The following is a 12,290-nucleotide window of genomic DNA, read 5'->3' on the forward strand; positions in this document are numbered from 1 at the left end:
CTGTGCCCCCCTGCTAGCAGCTCTTACCTGAGGTGATGATGACATGTAGCAGTTGTTCCAGGATGGCCAGAAGCACCTTATAGTTGCTTCATCCACGTGGTCTTCGCAACAACCTGCGAGACCAGTGCTGACATGAGCCTCCACTGCGAGACCAGTGCTGCATGCCACTCACGTGGCAGCTGAGGAATGGAGAGGCGAAGTAACGTACTCTACATCCCGCAGCAGTGAGTTATGGAGCAGGGAGGCAGTCTGGCTCTGGAGTTCACACTCTTTTCTGTTGTTGCTGTTAATCCTCTCCCGAGACAGGGAGAGAAATATTGATGTGAGAGAGACACACTGATAGGTTGCCTCCCACGCGCCCTGAGGGATGTGCCCTTGACCAGAATCGGACCCGGGACCCTTCAGTCTGCGGACTGACACTAACCACTGAGCCACCGGCTAGGGCCGAAGTTCACACTCTGAAATTCCTCTCTATACACCCTTTTAAAACCAAAATTTTCATTTACAACGTCCCCTCACCATTTTCCTTTAAAACATTCTAATTGTGCTGCATTACAGTGTGTCCGAACTTTGTTTCTTGCCACAGAGATAATCGATTTTCATTCTTTTGTGAGCACAAATGTTTATAAAACCATTTTATTTCTTCTAAAATAAAGTGATTCTCGGTGAAAAGAATATTATAACTTAGAATAAATAGACTGAGAAAAAAACACCACAAAGTGATTATCGTGCTGTCCCAGATTTAGCCAAGCCCCTTGCCCTAGTCAGTAGTGAAGTCATTACCGCTCGTGGTGGGAGAGGGGGAGTTGGAGGAGCAGGAGTGGCGATGGAGGTCCACAGTGCAAAGGACAAGGTTGCCCTTGGGGATTCGGCTCTGAGCGAGCTTAATGCAGGTGGCTGTTGAGTGTGCATGAGGCTCCTGCCCTCCTCTCACCTGCATTTAGGGCTCAGACTCCTATCTGTTTGACATTTCGATGCGATGCGCAGTGTTACTTTAGTGTTTAAGAAGTGAGTGCCACGCCGAAACCGGTTTGGCTCAGTGGATGGAGCGTCAGCCTGCGGACTGAAAGGTCCCGGGTTCGATTCCGGTCAAGGGCATGTGCCTGGGTTGCGGGCACGTCCCCAGTGGGAGATGTGCAGGAGGCAGCTGATCGATGTTTCTCTCTCATCGATGTTTCTGACTTTCTATCTCTTTCCCTTCCTCTCTGTGAAAAATCAATAAAATATATTAAAAAAAAAAAAAAAAAAGAAGTGAGTGCCACTTGCTTCTCATCCTAGACTCCTATCCGTGCCTCCAGCACAGGCTAGCAAATGAGTCCTAGATAGGATCTGTGCTAAAAAGCTGCTTAACTTTCCAATTGTATTACATCCAGCTAATTACATAAGTAACACTTTTTTTGTTTTTGGTGGGGCAAGTTTTGAAACATTTTATGTACTTTTATGCTATCTTCCAACAGGGAATTAACTGTCTCTTGCATATGACTGCTTTGGTATTCCCATGAGAAGCCAAGGTCGCCTCTTGTCCTGGGGTTTGGCTGTGGTGTCCGTAGGCTTACAGAGCTTATGTATTTGTAGGAAAGCTGTGACAATGGGCCTGACGTGACCAATGTGTTCCATTCAAGAGGTTAGGAATCTTCCTGGAGATCAGAGGGCAAGCCCAGGCTGGGAGCTCTCGGGCTCCGGCTCCGGCTCCCTCACTTTCTAACTTTGCCTGCAAAATGGGTTATTGTGTGGAATACATGTGAAGAAAATGTAAGGAGTGTCTGGTGTTGTACTAGGTGCCCAGTTCCCCTTCAGTCACTGACCTGAGAGCATTGACATTGACCCCACCCAACAGTGACGCATAGACACACACAAAAATTGAATTTAGAAGTGAGGCCACATAAATCTTTTCTTAGGCAGATTTGCATTCTATTGAATGTTACAGTGACACTTTATAAGAACGACTATAAAAAGACCCCTGGACCCATGAGCACCTGCTGTCACTCAGCTGAGGCCCTGGACAGTATGTGAACAGTGGGGGTGTGGCTGTCTCCTGGTCACTGCCGTACTTCCTGCTGGAGGCTGACGTTCATAGAGTTTATTTATTGTTTATTCCTCACTCGAGGATATTTTTCTATTGATTGTTAGAGAGAGTGGAAGAGAGAGGGAAAGACAGAGAGACATTGATGTGAGAGAAACACATCGACAGCTGCTTCCTGCACGAGCCCCAACCAGGGCCCAGGCTGGGGAGGAGCAACGGAGGTACTTGCCTGAAATCGAACCCGGGACCCTTCGGTCCACAGGCCGAGGCTCTGTTCATTGAGCCAAACCAGCCAGGGCAGTAGAGTTGAGCACTATCAAGGGCGAGGCTTGATTCTGAAACTCGGTGCACTTCAAGGTTGGTCTTGAGCTTATCGAGACTGAATGGAAGTTAGTATTTGAACATGACTTAAATATTAAGAAATATTTAAATCCTAAGAGTTCATTTTAGGGACTAGTTTGACACATTAAATGGCAGTTTCTTTGGACAGTGGTTAATTTGTATCTCTGCTATAATTTTTATGTTTTCAAAGTGTTTTTCATGGTAAATCTCTGGTGTTGGCCCTGCCAGGGTCAAGCCCACCGTGGATACATGGTGTGGTGGACCCACACATGCCCACAGCTCTCCTTAATGACCATGTGGTTAAATGGTCACCTAGCCGTGTCCGTGAACATCATGGCGCTTCTTTCCTTTTCTATCCAAATTCAGAAAAGAACTTAGGGTCCCCCGGCAGAATCTCAGAGCATCTCGTGCTGTCACTGGAACCTTCTGGTCACACAAGTACTCTGACCTGTGCCCTGAGCTGAACAGTGCAGTCCGCCGTGGGAAAGGACTGTGAGCAGCAGTGATGCTTGTAGACTTCTGCCTGGTGTTTGCGTCTGTTGCTCCTTCTCTGCGTGTCAGTGGAATCTTGCGGGTTGTTTTGAGACGTGGACTCTGGGATTGCGCTGGCCGAGCTAACCCTGGTCCCGCAGCGGGTCTGAGAAGGAGGGCAGAGGGAAGGTGCGCTTCTGTTGACCTGGGCACCTCCCTCCCACAGCTCTGTTGAGTCATGCCGACATGGGAACCACCGAGTGGCTCTTGGTTGGCAGACCTGTCTGACTTGAGCTGGTACCTTGACCAGAGGGTGGAAGCACTAGCCTTAAAAGGTGCCAGGAAAAGCTTGTTCCAGGCTGGTGTCAGGTGCTTGGGAAGAATGGTCTGAGGATGGTTTGTGGGGAAGTTGACCTGACTTCAGGTTCCAGAGAGGAGGATGGCAGCCAGCGGGGAGGGCAGGCTGTGACACACAGGGTGAGAGCTGTGTGTCCCACTGAACCAACGAAGGCTGCTCCCAGGCTGAGACAGTGCCAGCTGTCATCTGGCACCTGTACGCTGGGCGTGGCTGGAAAGTGACTTCCACTAGTGCCCTAATATCAGGGTGGCTGTGTGATCTGATGTCCCTGCAGAAGCTTTAAGGACTGCAGTGGTGGCAGATGTTAACAGGCACCTGTCTGACACTGAAGGAGAAGGGCCAGGGCCACGTTTACGGAGCTCAGGGTGAGTTAGGCTCCGAGTGCTGGCATTCCACAGAGGAATTAGCGTGGGAAATGTTACACCGCCTGCGGGCAGGTAGTGGGGAGGGAGGGGTTTGGTTTCCAGTGCAGGTGCAGCCCCCAGTGTTGCCACGGTTCTGTTTTTAAGGCAGTTCTGCAGGCATGGGGTTGACTGTCGATGCTCATCAGGGTAGAAGGTCCCTGGCTGACTTTGTAGGGTTTTCACCTGGCTGCTGGGAACCTCATAAGAAGTGGGGCTTTGGCCCGGCTGGTGTAGCTCAGTGGTTGACATCGACCCATGAACCAGGAGGTTACCGGTTTGATTCCCAGTCAGGGCACATGCTCCAATTGTGGGCTCGATCCCCAGTGGGAGGCACGCAGGAGGCAGCCTATCATGATTCTCTCTCATTGATGTGTCTCTCCCTCTCCCTTCCTCTTTGAAATCAATAAAAATATATTTAAAAAAAAGAAAGAAGTGTGGCTTCGGGAGGGAGGCCCGGGGATGTGCATCACATCCCACCTCGTTGCTATGCCCTCAGGCATGCTTGGAACCCCTGGTGGGGTCTTAACCCTATTCTGGATCAGCGACCCCTTGAGAACCTAGTGGAGAGTCTGAGTCATCTTCCTGGGGAAAAATGAACACAAACAAAAGTTTGTCATTTTCTCTTTTTTATTTGCTCTCTTTGGGAGGGAGGGTATAGTAATTCAGGGATTTTCCTGACCTTGGTTTAAACCCCACCCCCATTAGGGCTCAGGAAGTGTAGTTGGGAGTGAGCGGGCAGGTCTCATGTTGGGGTGACCAGTTTCTCAGCTCAGTGAAACTGGTTCAGAGGCTGAGCAGGTAGAACTCGTGTGAGAACTGACAAGGAAGGCCCTGGGGTGGGAGAGGCAGCAGGCAAAAGGGCGAGGGTCTCAGACTGGATTCTGCCTGTTGGAGCTGGCATCCGAAGCATCTGGACTGACTGCATAGATGCTCCAGGCAGGGCAGCAGGGCACTGGGGACACGGGGGTGGGAGGTGGGATGGTGGGGGGTGGGCATGCTCCACACCCCTCCAGGGCTTCCCACTGCCCCTAGGGCTGCAATGCTGGGTCTTCCAGTTGACCAGTCGCCACCTGCTAGTCCAGGGCTCTGGTTCTGCTCTTGGAAGTGGACAAGCAGAGGGCAGTGGCCCTACTGACGGGTCTGATTTCTCCACTGCTCTCAGGGTGCATGGTGCCTGGGTGGGCGGGGCTGCTGCCCTGAGCTTCCTTCCTCTCCCTACATTGGAACTGCTTTTCTCTGCTACAGAACAGAATGACAGGGTTCATCGACACAAACACTTTGCATGGAAGAGCCTCCATTCATCTTGTGTGGGTTCTGAAGCACTTTGTTCTGGATTGTTCAAGATTCATGACCCTGTTCCTCGAAGTATCTGGTGTGTCTCTGGTGCTCACTGTTGAATATCAGTTTCTAGGGGAGGCAAGGGACTTGGGGAAACTTGTGGATGGTGGGGCTCTAGGCCATCACCTGTCAGGTCCCAACCAGAAGTGCTGGTCCGCTGACTCCTCAGGGTCAGGCTGGTGTCCCCTCTGCCTGCCTGTCAAGGCCACCCTGTTGGCCATTTGTGCATCTTCCTTGATGAAATGAAATGTCTATTTAAGTCCTTTGCCCATTTTTGAATCAGGTTATTTTTTGTTGTTGAGTTTTGATGCCTTTCATTTCTTTTTCTTGTCTGATTACTCTGGCTAGAACTTCTAGTACTATGATCAATAGCACTGGTGAGTGGGCATCCTTGTCTTGTTCTGAACTTTGAGCAAAAGCTTTCAGTCTTTCACCTTTGACATGATGTTCCCTGTGGAGTTTTCAGCTATCCTTCTATTGCTAGTTTATTGAGTATCCTTCTATTGCTGGCAGTATCCTTCTATTGCTAGTTTATTGAGTGTGTGTTTGTTTGTTTGTTTTTTATCATGAAGTGTTGAAGTTGGTCAGATGGTTTATCTGTATCCATTGAGATGATCGTGTGTTGTTTTTTTTCATTCTGTGAATGTGATGTATTACATTGATCTTCGTATGATCCTTGTATTCCAGGAATAAATCCCATTTGGTGTATAATCCTTTGAATGTGTTGCTGAATGCATTTTAATGTGTTTACTTTGCTAGTATTTTGTTGAGGATTTTTTGTATCAATGTTCATAAGGGATGTAAGTCTGTAGTTTTCTTTTTTTGTAGTGTCTTTATGTGGCCTTGGTGTCAGGGTTGTGCTGGCCTCATAGAATGAGTTAGGAAGTTTTCCCATCTCCAGGTTTTTGGGAAAACTTTGAGGAGGTTTGATGTTATTTCCAATTGAAATGGTGGAATTCACCAGTGAAGCCATCAGATACAGGGCTTTTCTTTGTTGGGAGCTTTTTTATTACTGATTGAACCTCCTTGCTTTTGTTGTTGTTAATCCTTATCCGAGGATATTTCCCTTGTGATTTCTTCTTTGATCCATGGGCTGTTTAAGAGCATGCTATTTAATTTCTACGGTTTTGTGGGCTTTCCAGTTTTACTTTTGTTGATTTATAACTCATCTTCTTGTGGTCAGAGAAGATGCTTTGTATAATATCTGCCTTTTTAAATCCACTGAGATGGATCTGTGGTCTCACATGTCCTGGAGAATGTCCCGTGTGCACCAGAGGAGAATGTATATGTTGCATGTGTCTGCTGGATCATGTTGGGTTAGTTTGTTGTTGAAGGCCTCTCTTTATTTATCCTCTGTCTGGTTGCTTGCTAATGCATTTTGAAGTTATTATATATAATTTATATTATTTTGAACAATTTAAATTCAGAATTCATAGTTAACATCCAAAGAGGACCCAGAGTTTTTGTATCATTGGTGAATTTTCCGTGCTCTGTGAAGATTACATCTCGGTTGCCTTGCCCATTTTTAAAGAGAAGAGAAAGAACATGAAATTCTGCTCTTTAGTGAGCTGACTGGGGACATAAACCCTCCAGGTCCGCAAGCTCTTAGCCAGTCACCTGATTCCCAAGTGACTAGATCTGTTTTTCTAAGAAAAACGTAAAGATGCATTTGTTAGACTTGAGAGAGAATCATGGATTGGCTGCCTCTTGCACACTGCATACTGGAGATTGAGTCCACAACCTGGGCATGTGTCCTGACTGGGAATCGAACCGGTGACCACTGGTTCATAGGTTGACACTCAACCACTGAGCCATGCCAGCTGGGCTGAGCCAAAATAATTTTGAGGAAATTTAAGTTGATTTCAGTTTATGCTGATAATAGCTAACTTATATAGCAGCTTCTCCAGAATTGAAAATTGGCTTCCTGTTGATGTGAAACAAATATTTTAACATGATTTTTCATTTATAACCACCTGCCTGTTCTGAGAAAGACTTCAGCACAATCCCTGAGCTCTGTCTGGCCTCGGATGTGGGAATGGAAACTATCCTGGTCGTGTGACTGTCCCAAGCTAGTCATTTTACCATTTCTTATACAACTTAGGTGATGGTTTTATTTTTAATTTATTTTTGTTAATCCTCACCCGAGGATATTTTTTCCATTGATTTTTAGAGAGAGTGGAAGGGAGGGAACGAAGAGGGGAAGAGAGAGAGAAAAAAAACATTGATGTGAAGGAGACACATAGATTGGTTGCCTCCCGCACACGTCCTGACCAGGGCCAGCAGCTCAGGTGTGTGCCCTTGACCAGGAATCAAATCCAGCGCTCGAACTACTGAGCCACTAACCTTGGCTGTAGACGAAGATTTTAAAATAAAAATAACTCTTCAAATAATGATTACTTATTGATCTATTTATTGTTGGATATTTGTATTATAAATGTTTCCTCTCATATTTTCTGAAATCATGAATTTTGTTATTTTTAAAATATATTTTTATTGATTTCAGAGAGGAAGGGAGAGGGAGAGAGATAGAAACATCAGTGATGAGAGAGAATCATTGATTGGTTGTCTCCTGCACCCCCCACCTCCCGCTGGGGATCGAGCCCGCAACCTGGACATGTGTACTGACCAGGAATCAAACCTGACCTGGTTCATAGGTTGATGCTCAACCACTGAGCCACTCCAGCCGGGCAAATTTTGTTATTTTAAAATATTTTTGTTTAATTCTCACTGAGGATATGCTTATTTGTTTTTCATTGATTTTTTTAAAATTCTTTTTTAAATCATTTTTTTTGTTTTGTTTTAAATATATATTTTTTATTAATTTCAGAGAGGAAGGGAGAGGGAGAGAGAGAGATAGAAACATCAGTGATGAGAGAGAATCATTGATCAGCTGTCTCCTGCATGCCCCCCACCAGGATCGAGCCTGCAACCTTTGACTGGCATTAAACCCGGGACCCTTCAGTCGTAGGCTGACGTTTTATCCACTGAGCCAAACCAGCAAGGCCTGTTTTTTTATTGATTTTAGAGAGAAGAAAGGAGAGAGAGAAACTGATGTGAGAGAGAATCATTGATCAGTTGTCTCCCATATGTGCCCCGACTGGGGATCGAACCCACAAACTAGTTATATGCCCTGACCAGTAATCGAACCCACAGACTTTTGGTGTAGGGGATGATGCTCCACCAACTGAGGCCCCTGGCCAGGCTCATGCATTTGTCTTTAAATCATTAATTTTATTTCTTTGCTAAGATGTAATTGAGATTGATTTTAAAAAATGACAAATGGGCATTTGAAAAATGTTTCTAAGCCATAAAACTTCTGAAAGTTAAGTATGCCAAAATGTTTCTCCCCTTAGATCTGCACCACCTATTGGATTTCACCCCACAAAGCTCCCCGTGTGAAGCACCTGACACCGTCCATGTAGACCAGGCAATGATTCAGTAGGAGACTGCAGGTCGGGGCAGGGCTCCTGGCTGCCGAGGATGAACGGGGACGAGGAGTTCTTTGATGCCGTCACAGGTGAGTGCAGAGAACGGACCCGGGTCTCAGACCTACTCTTCAGATGTGAGGATGGTCAGGAAAGCATGTTCCCAGGCTTGACTCCCAGATCTGGGGAGAAAGCTCACCTTTAGGCGACCGGAGATAATAAGAAAGGGCAATTCAGTTTTTAGTCTTTAAAAGAGTTGCTCTTGCATGTAAATGCCCAGAGTTCAGTTATTTTCCATTTTCCCACAGCCATTCTAAGTAGTGGCACATAGCCCGTAGTTGGAAAGCTGCTCGGGTGTGCCCGAGTGGAAACAGCGTTGCGGGGAGTGTTTGTGTGAGGTCGGTGGGGCAGCAGGCTGGGTCACTGGGCTGGGCAGGACACAAACTTAGAGCAGCCCCTTCCCCCCATCACAGTGACCACTTGAGGTCCAAAGCTCTTAAAGTTCAAGACGGCCATTCACTTTCTATCCGCCACCCTCAGGGCCCACTTTTGGAATCTTGTTTTGGATATCCAGATGTTAGTGATGGTCTTTCCAAGTGCAGTCAGGGGGTCACCTGTGCTGTTACCGCCAAAATGACCTGGCACCCAGCACAGCACAAGGTTCTTTGTGACGGCTGTCACTGTCCCCTGAGCTTTGTCAGCACGTTCTCGAGGCGTGCGCCCATCACCACCATGCTTCTCTTTCCCAAAGGAGGGGTGGGGACCAGTGCATGGACAGGCAGCCCAGGTCACTGATTTATTCTTGTGGGAAACCCAGGAGGAAGGGGCACTGAGCATGCCGCCATCCCTCAGGCGCGCCCTGTGGAGGTTCCCCCAGAGGTGTGTCTGTGACTCGCCTGCTCTTCACACTTCAGCTCTTGGTGAGACTGAGCTCCACTTGGTGACAGGCTCAGGGACTTGCCTTCAGGCCTCCAGAGAGGCTGGCCTCCATGGGTCCCTCTCTCCTGGGAGCCAGTGTGACCGAGACCACTGGCCATCTGAGTTTCTGCCAGAGGATTTTCCCGGAGAGGTCTGGAACTCACATGGTGTGGCGTTTGGGTGGTGCCTCTCGTCTGTCTGCACAGCAGTAATGCTCTGCATGGACTCAGGAAAGGGGAAAAAGACAGGTGAAATGATTTGTCACCTCCATCCTTTGGTTCCAAGACAAACAATGGGAGGAATGACAGTGGGAAGGGTTCCCTTGCAGTGAAGTAGCCACAGAGACGCAGAGCAGCCTGTTTCACTGTCTGGAGCACTGGGCTCCCCTTGTAACTCACCTAAAAAGTCTCTGAACCCAGCAGTTATTAAAGGAACTAGAGGCCTGGCGCATGAAATTTGTGTACTCGGGGTGGCGGGGGAGGGTTCCTCAGCCCAGCCTGTGCCTTCTCGCAGTCCAGGAGCCCTCAGGGGATGTCTGACTGATGGCTTAGGCCCACTTCCCACTGGGCTAAGCTGTCAGTCGGACATCCTTAGGGGAGGCGGGAGAGGCTCCCACCACCGCTGCCGCTGCGCTCACCAGCTGTGAGCCCAGCTCGGGGCTTCCGGCTGAGCAGCACTCCCCCTGTGGGAGCACACTGACCACCAGGAGGCAGCTCCTGTGTTGAGCTTCTGCCCTGTGTTGGTCAGTGCATGTCATAGCAACCGGTCAGTCTGCCGTTTGGTCAGTTTGCATATTAGCCTTATATTATATAGGATGACTTCAACAGGCAACCACTTCCTCCAGGATCCAGAACTGTTAAAATGAAAAGGTCTTCAAGTCCGTGAAACTGTGTACTGACTGAGGGTTAAAACTTCCCGAACTGGCCTGTTAGAAGGGGTTGTCTCTGAAGGATCAGATCACAAGTGATTTCAGGTTCCCTCTTTTCTGCAGTAAATACATGTTTACAGAGCACTGGCTTAATTTGAGGCAAGACCTCAACATAATTGTCAGCGACGTGTGGCCTGTTTACTGGTCACATGTCGGCTGTAGTTGAAGCGAACGGTCCACATGAATCTCTCAGCGCTGAGGGAGGTGTGTGGAGATAGGCCGCCTGGCATAGGACAGTGGGCAGACCCTGCAGACATTCTCTTAAGTCAGGACGTTTCAAGCTAAGTGTAGACTGGGGGTCAAGTAGATGTGCTTTTGGGATTGGCCGCGAACATTAGAGGCTCTTTCAGAAGACAGTGGTCATTTAAGAGGTTCATTTTTAATATATCCTTTCAAAATCGTTGTGCAATGAATCTCACCCCTACATTGTATAAGTTTGTCAGTGTGGGAGAATATGAAAGAAGATATTTTGCTTATTCTCAGTGAGGCTTAGCAGCAGATGTTGTAGGTTTGGGGTCTGACAACAATTAGCCCCTAGCTTTACACCTGGGCCTTGCCTTACTTTCTGCGAAATGGTGCTGTTGGGGGAACCCTGAGCTCCTTGTGAGCACAGGCCCCTGCTGAAGTAGTCTGGGTCGTCACTGTCACTGGCAGGAGCCACCTCGCCCTGGTGGCCCAGCCCCTCTGCCTTGCTTGGGCGCAGAGTGCCCGTGCTCCAGTGCCTGCACCCGCTCTCTTGTGGAGGGAGCAGGCCCTCCTTCCCCACCGTTGCCTGCTCCTTGGAGAGGAACCCATTTGCGGGGAGGGTCCTGGAGCACGGCCTAGTGGGCGCTCTTCTTGAGGAGTCTGGGTGGCCTGGAGAACATATTCAACTGTAGTTTACGTGAGGCTGAAATCGCTCATTTTCCCAGTTTTCTCTGCTGTGGAGGAGTGCTCTAGTTAAACCAGTCACTTGCTCTCAGCGACCATCGGTCCGATTGGTTCTGGTAGTTGTTCAGCACAGTGTCCGCCTTCCTTAGAAACCAGTCCAGTGGGTTAGATCTTAAGATGAGGTGTGGAGCAGGACCGCAGACCTTGCGCAGAAAGGACATGCTGCCTCCTTGAGGGCCAGGTTAGAGCGCTGTAGAGGCTCCGGCCCAGAAGGGTGTGAGCCATTGAATAAAGCCACAGGAACCCTGTTCTAGGGCCCTGAGGCTGAACCTCAGGTTAGCGACAGTCCCCAGCAGGCCCAAAGGAACCTGGTGTATGTGAAATTCTGGTCAGAGTGGACAGTCTGTCTCCCTTGGAAGAGCCCCAAAATGCTCCTGCTTCTCTGCCCTTAGTAGTTGAGAAGCAGACTGAATCTGAATGTACCCGTAGAAGCATCTAGACCTTCAGGTATTCTGCTCGCACAGAATTCTGGGAGTCAGGTTTTTATCTTCCACATCCTGCAAAAATGACCACTCTGTTTGTCTTGTGCAGGCTTTGATTCTGATAACTCTTCTGGGGAATTTTCAGAGGCCAGTCAGAGAGCCCCCGGAGGGCTGCCTGTGGACACCAGCAAAAGCAACGGCATTGGGGAAGCTGGGGAGAGGCCCCCGCAGGAGAATGGGATTCAGAGACACAGGTATGGTGTTCCACGTGTGTGATTTAGAATCTTCCAGTGTGTCCGTGATGGCCCCCAACACGCCGAGCCCTGAGGGCCGTGTGGGCCAGCTCCTCTGACAGACCCAGCATCCCATGCAGCCAAGATTTCCAGAGATCAGTGATGGCACTGTGCCACCCTGCCCCACAGTGCTGGGAAGCCTGAGCGTAGCGGGCGACCTGGTACCACACCCGGGCCTGGCACACTGCAGGGGGACCCTCCTCCTTCAGTGCAGGGGGACCACATTCCAGTCTCCCAGTGTTTCGTTCACAGGCCAGGAGATGCTGATGACAGTGACCCAATGCCCATCGGCGGGGTGCAGCTCGTGAGGTGGTGTCAGTGGGAGGTGGGCCTCTGTCCACCCCGAGCTGGCTTGCATCTGGGCTCCAGGGCACATCCACCTTCATCCTGACCTGTTCTGAGCTTTAGGCCCAAATGCTTACTCCACCCCTGCCCTGG

At 49.0% G+C, this 12,290-nt stretch overlaps 1 protein-coding gene across 9 annotated transcripts in view; it reads left to right on the top strand.

Annotated features, from left to right (window-relative positions):
- The window catches only part of OSBPL2 (oxysterol binding protein like 2), a 42,700-nt gene that overhangs the window by 1,683 nt on the left and 28,727 nt on the right, over window positions 1-12,290 (top strand). For 4 of the 9 annotated variants that reach the window (XM_036323575.1, XM_036323581.1, XM_036323583.1 and 1 more), the window contains exons 2-3: window positions 8,290-8,453; window positions 11,669-11,813. In XM_036323575.1, the coding sequence (XP_036179468.1) occupies window positions 8,417-8,453; window positions 11,669-11,813 (182 nt within the window). In that variant the 5' untranslated portion in view covers window positions 8,290-8,416. Of the gene's footprint in view, window positions 1-17; window positions 225-8,289; window positions 8,454-11,668; window positions 11,814-12,290 lie in introns of all 9 variants that reach the window. The other 5 variants (XM_036323578.1, XM_036323577.1, XM_036323580.1 and 2 more) reach the window with 3 other exon arrangements.

This window comes from Myotis myotis, unplaced genomic scaffold (assembly GCF_014108235.1).
Source record: "Myotis myotis isolate mMyoMyo1 unplaced genomic scaffold, mMyoMyo1.p scaffold_m19_p_9, whole genome shotgun sequence".
Classification (NCBI taxonomy): domain Eukaryota; kingdom Metazoa; phylum Chordata; class Mammalia; order Chiroptera; family Vespertilionidae; genus Myotis; species Myotis myotis.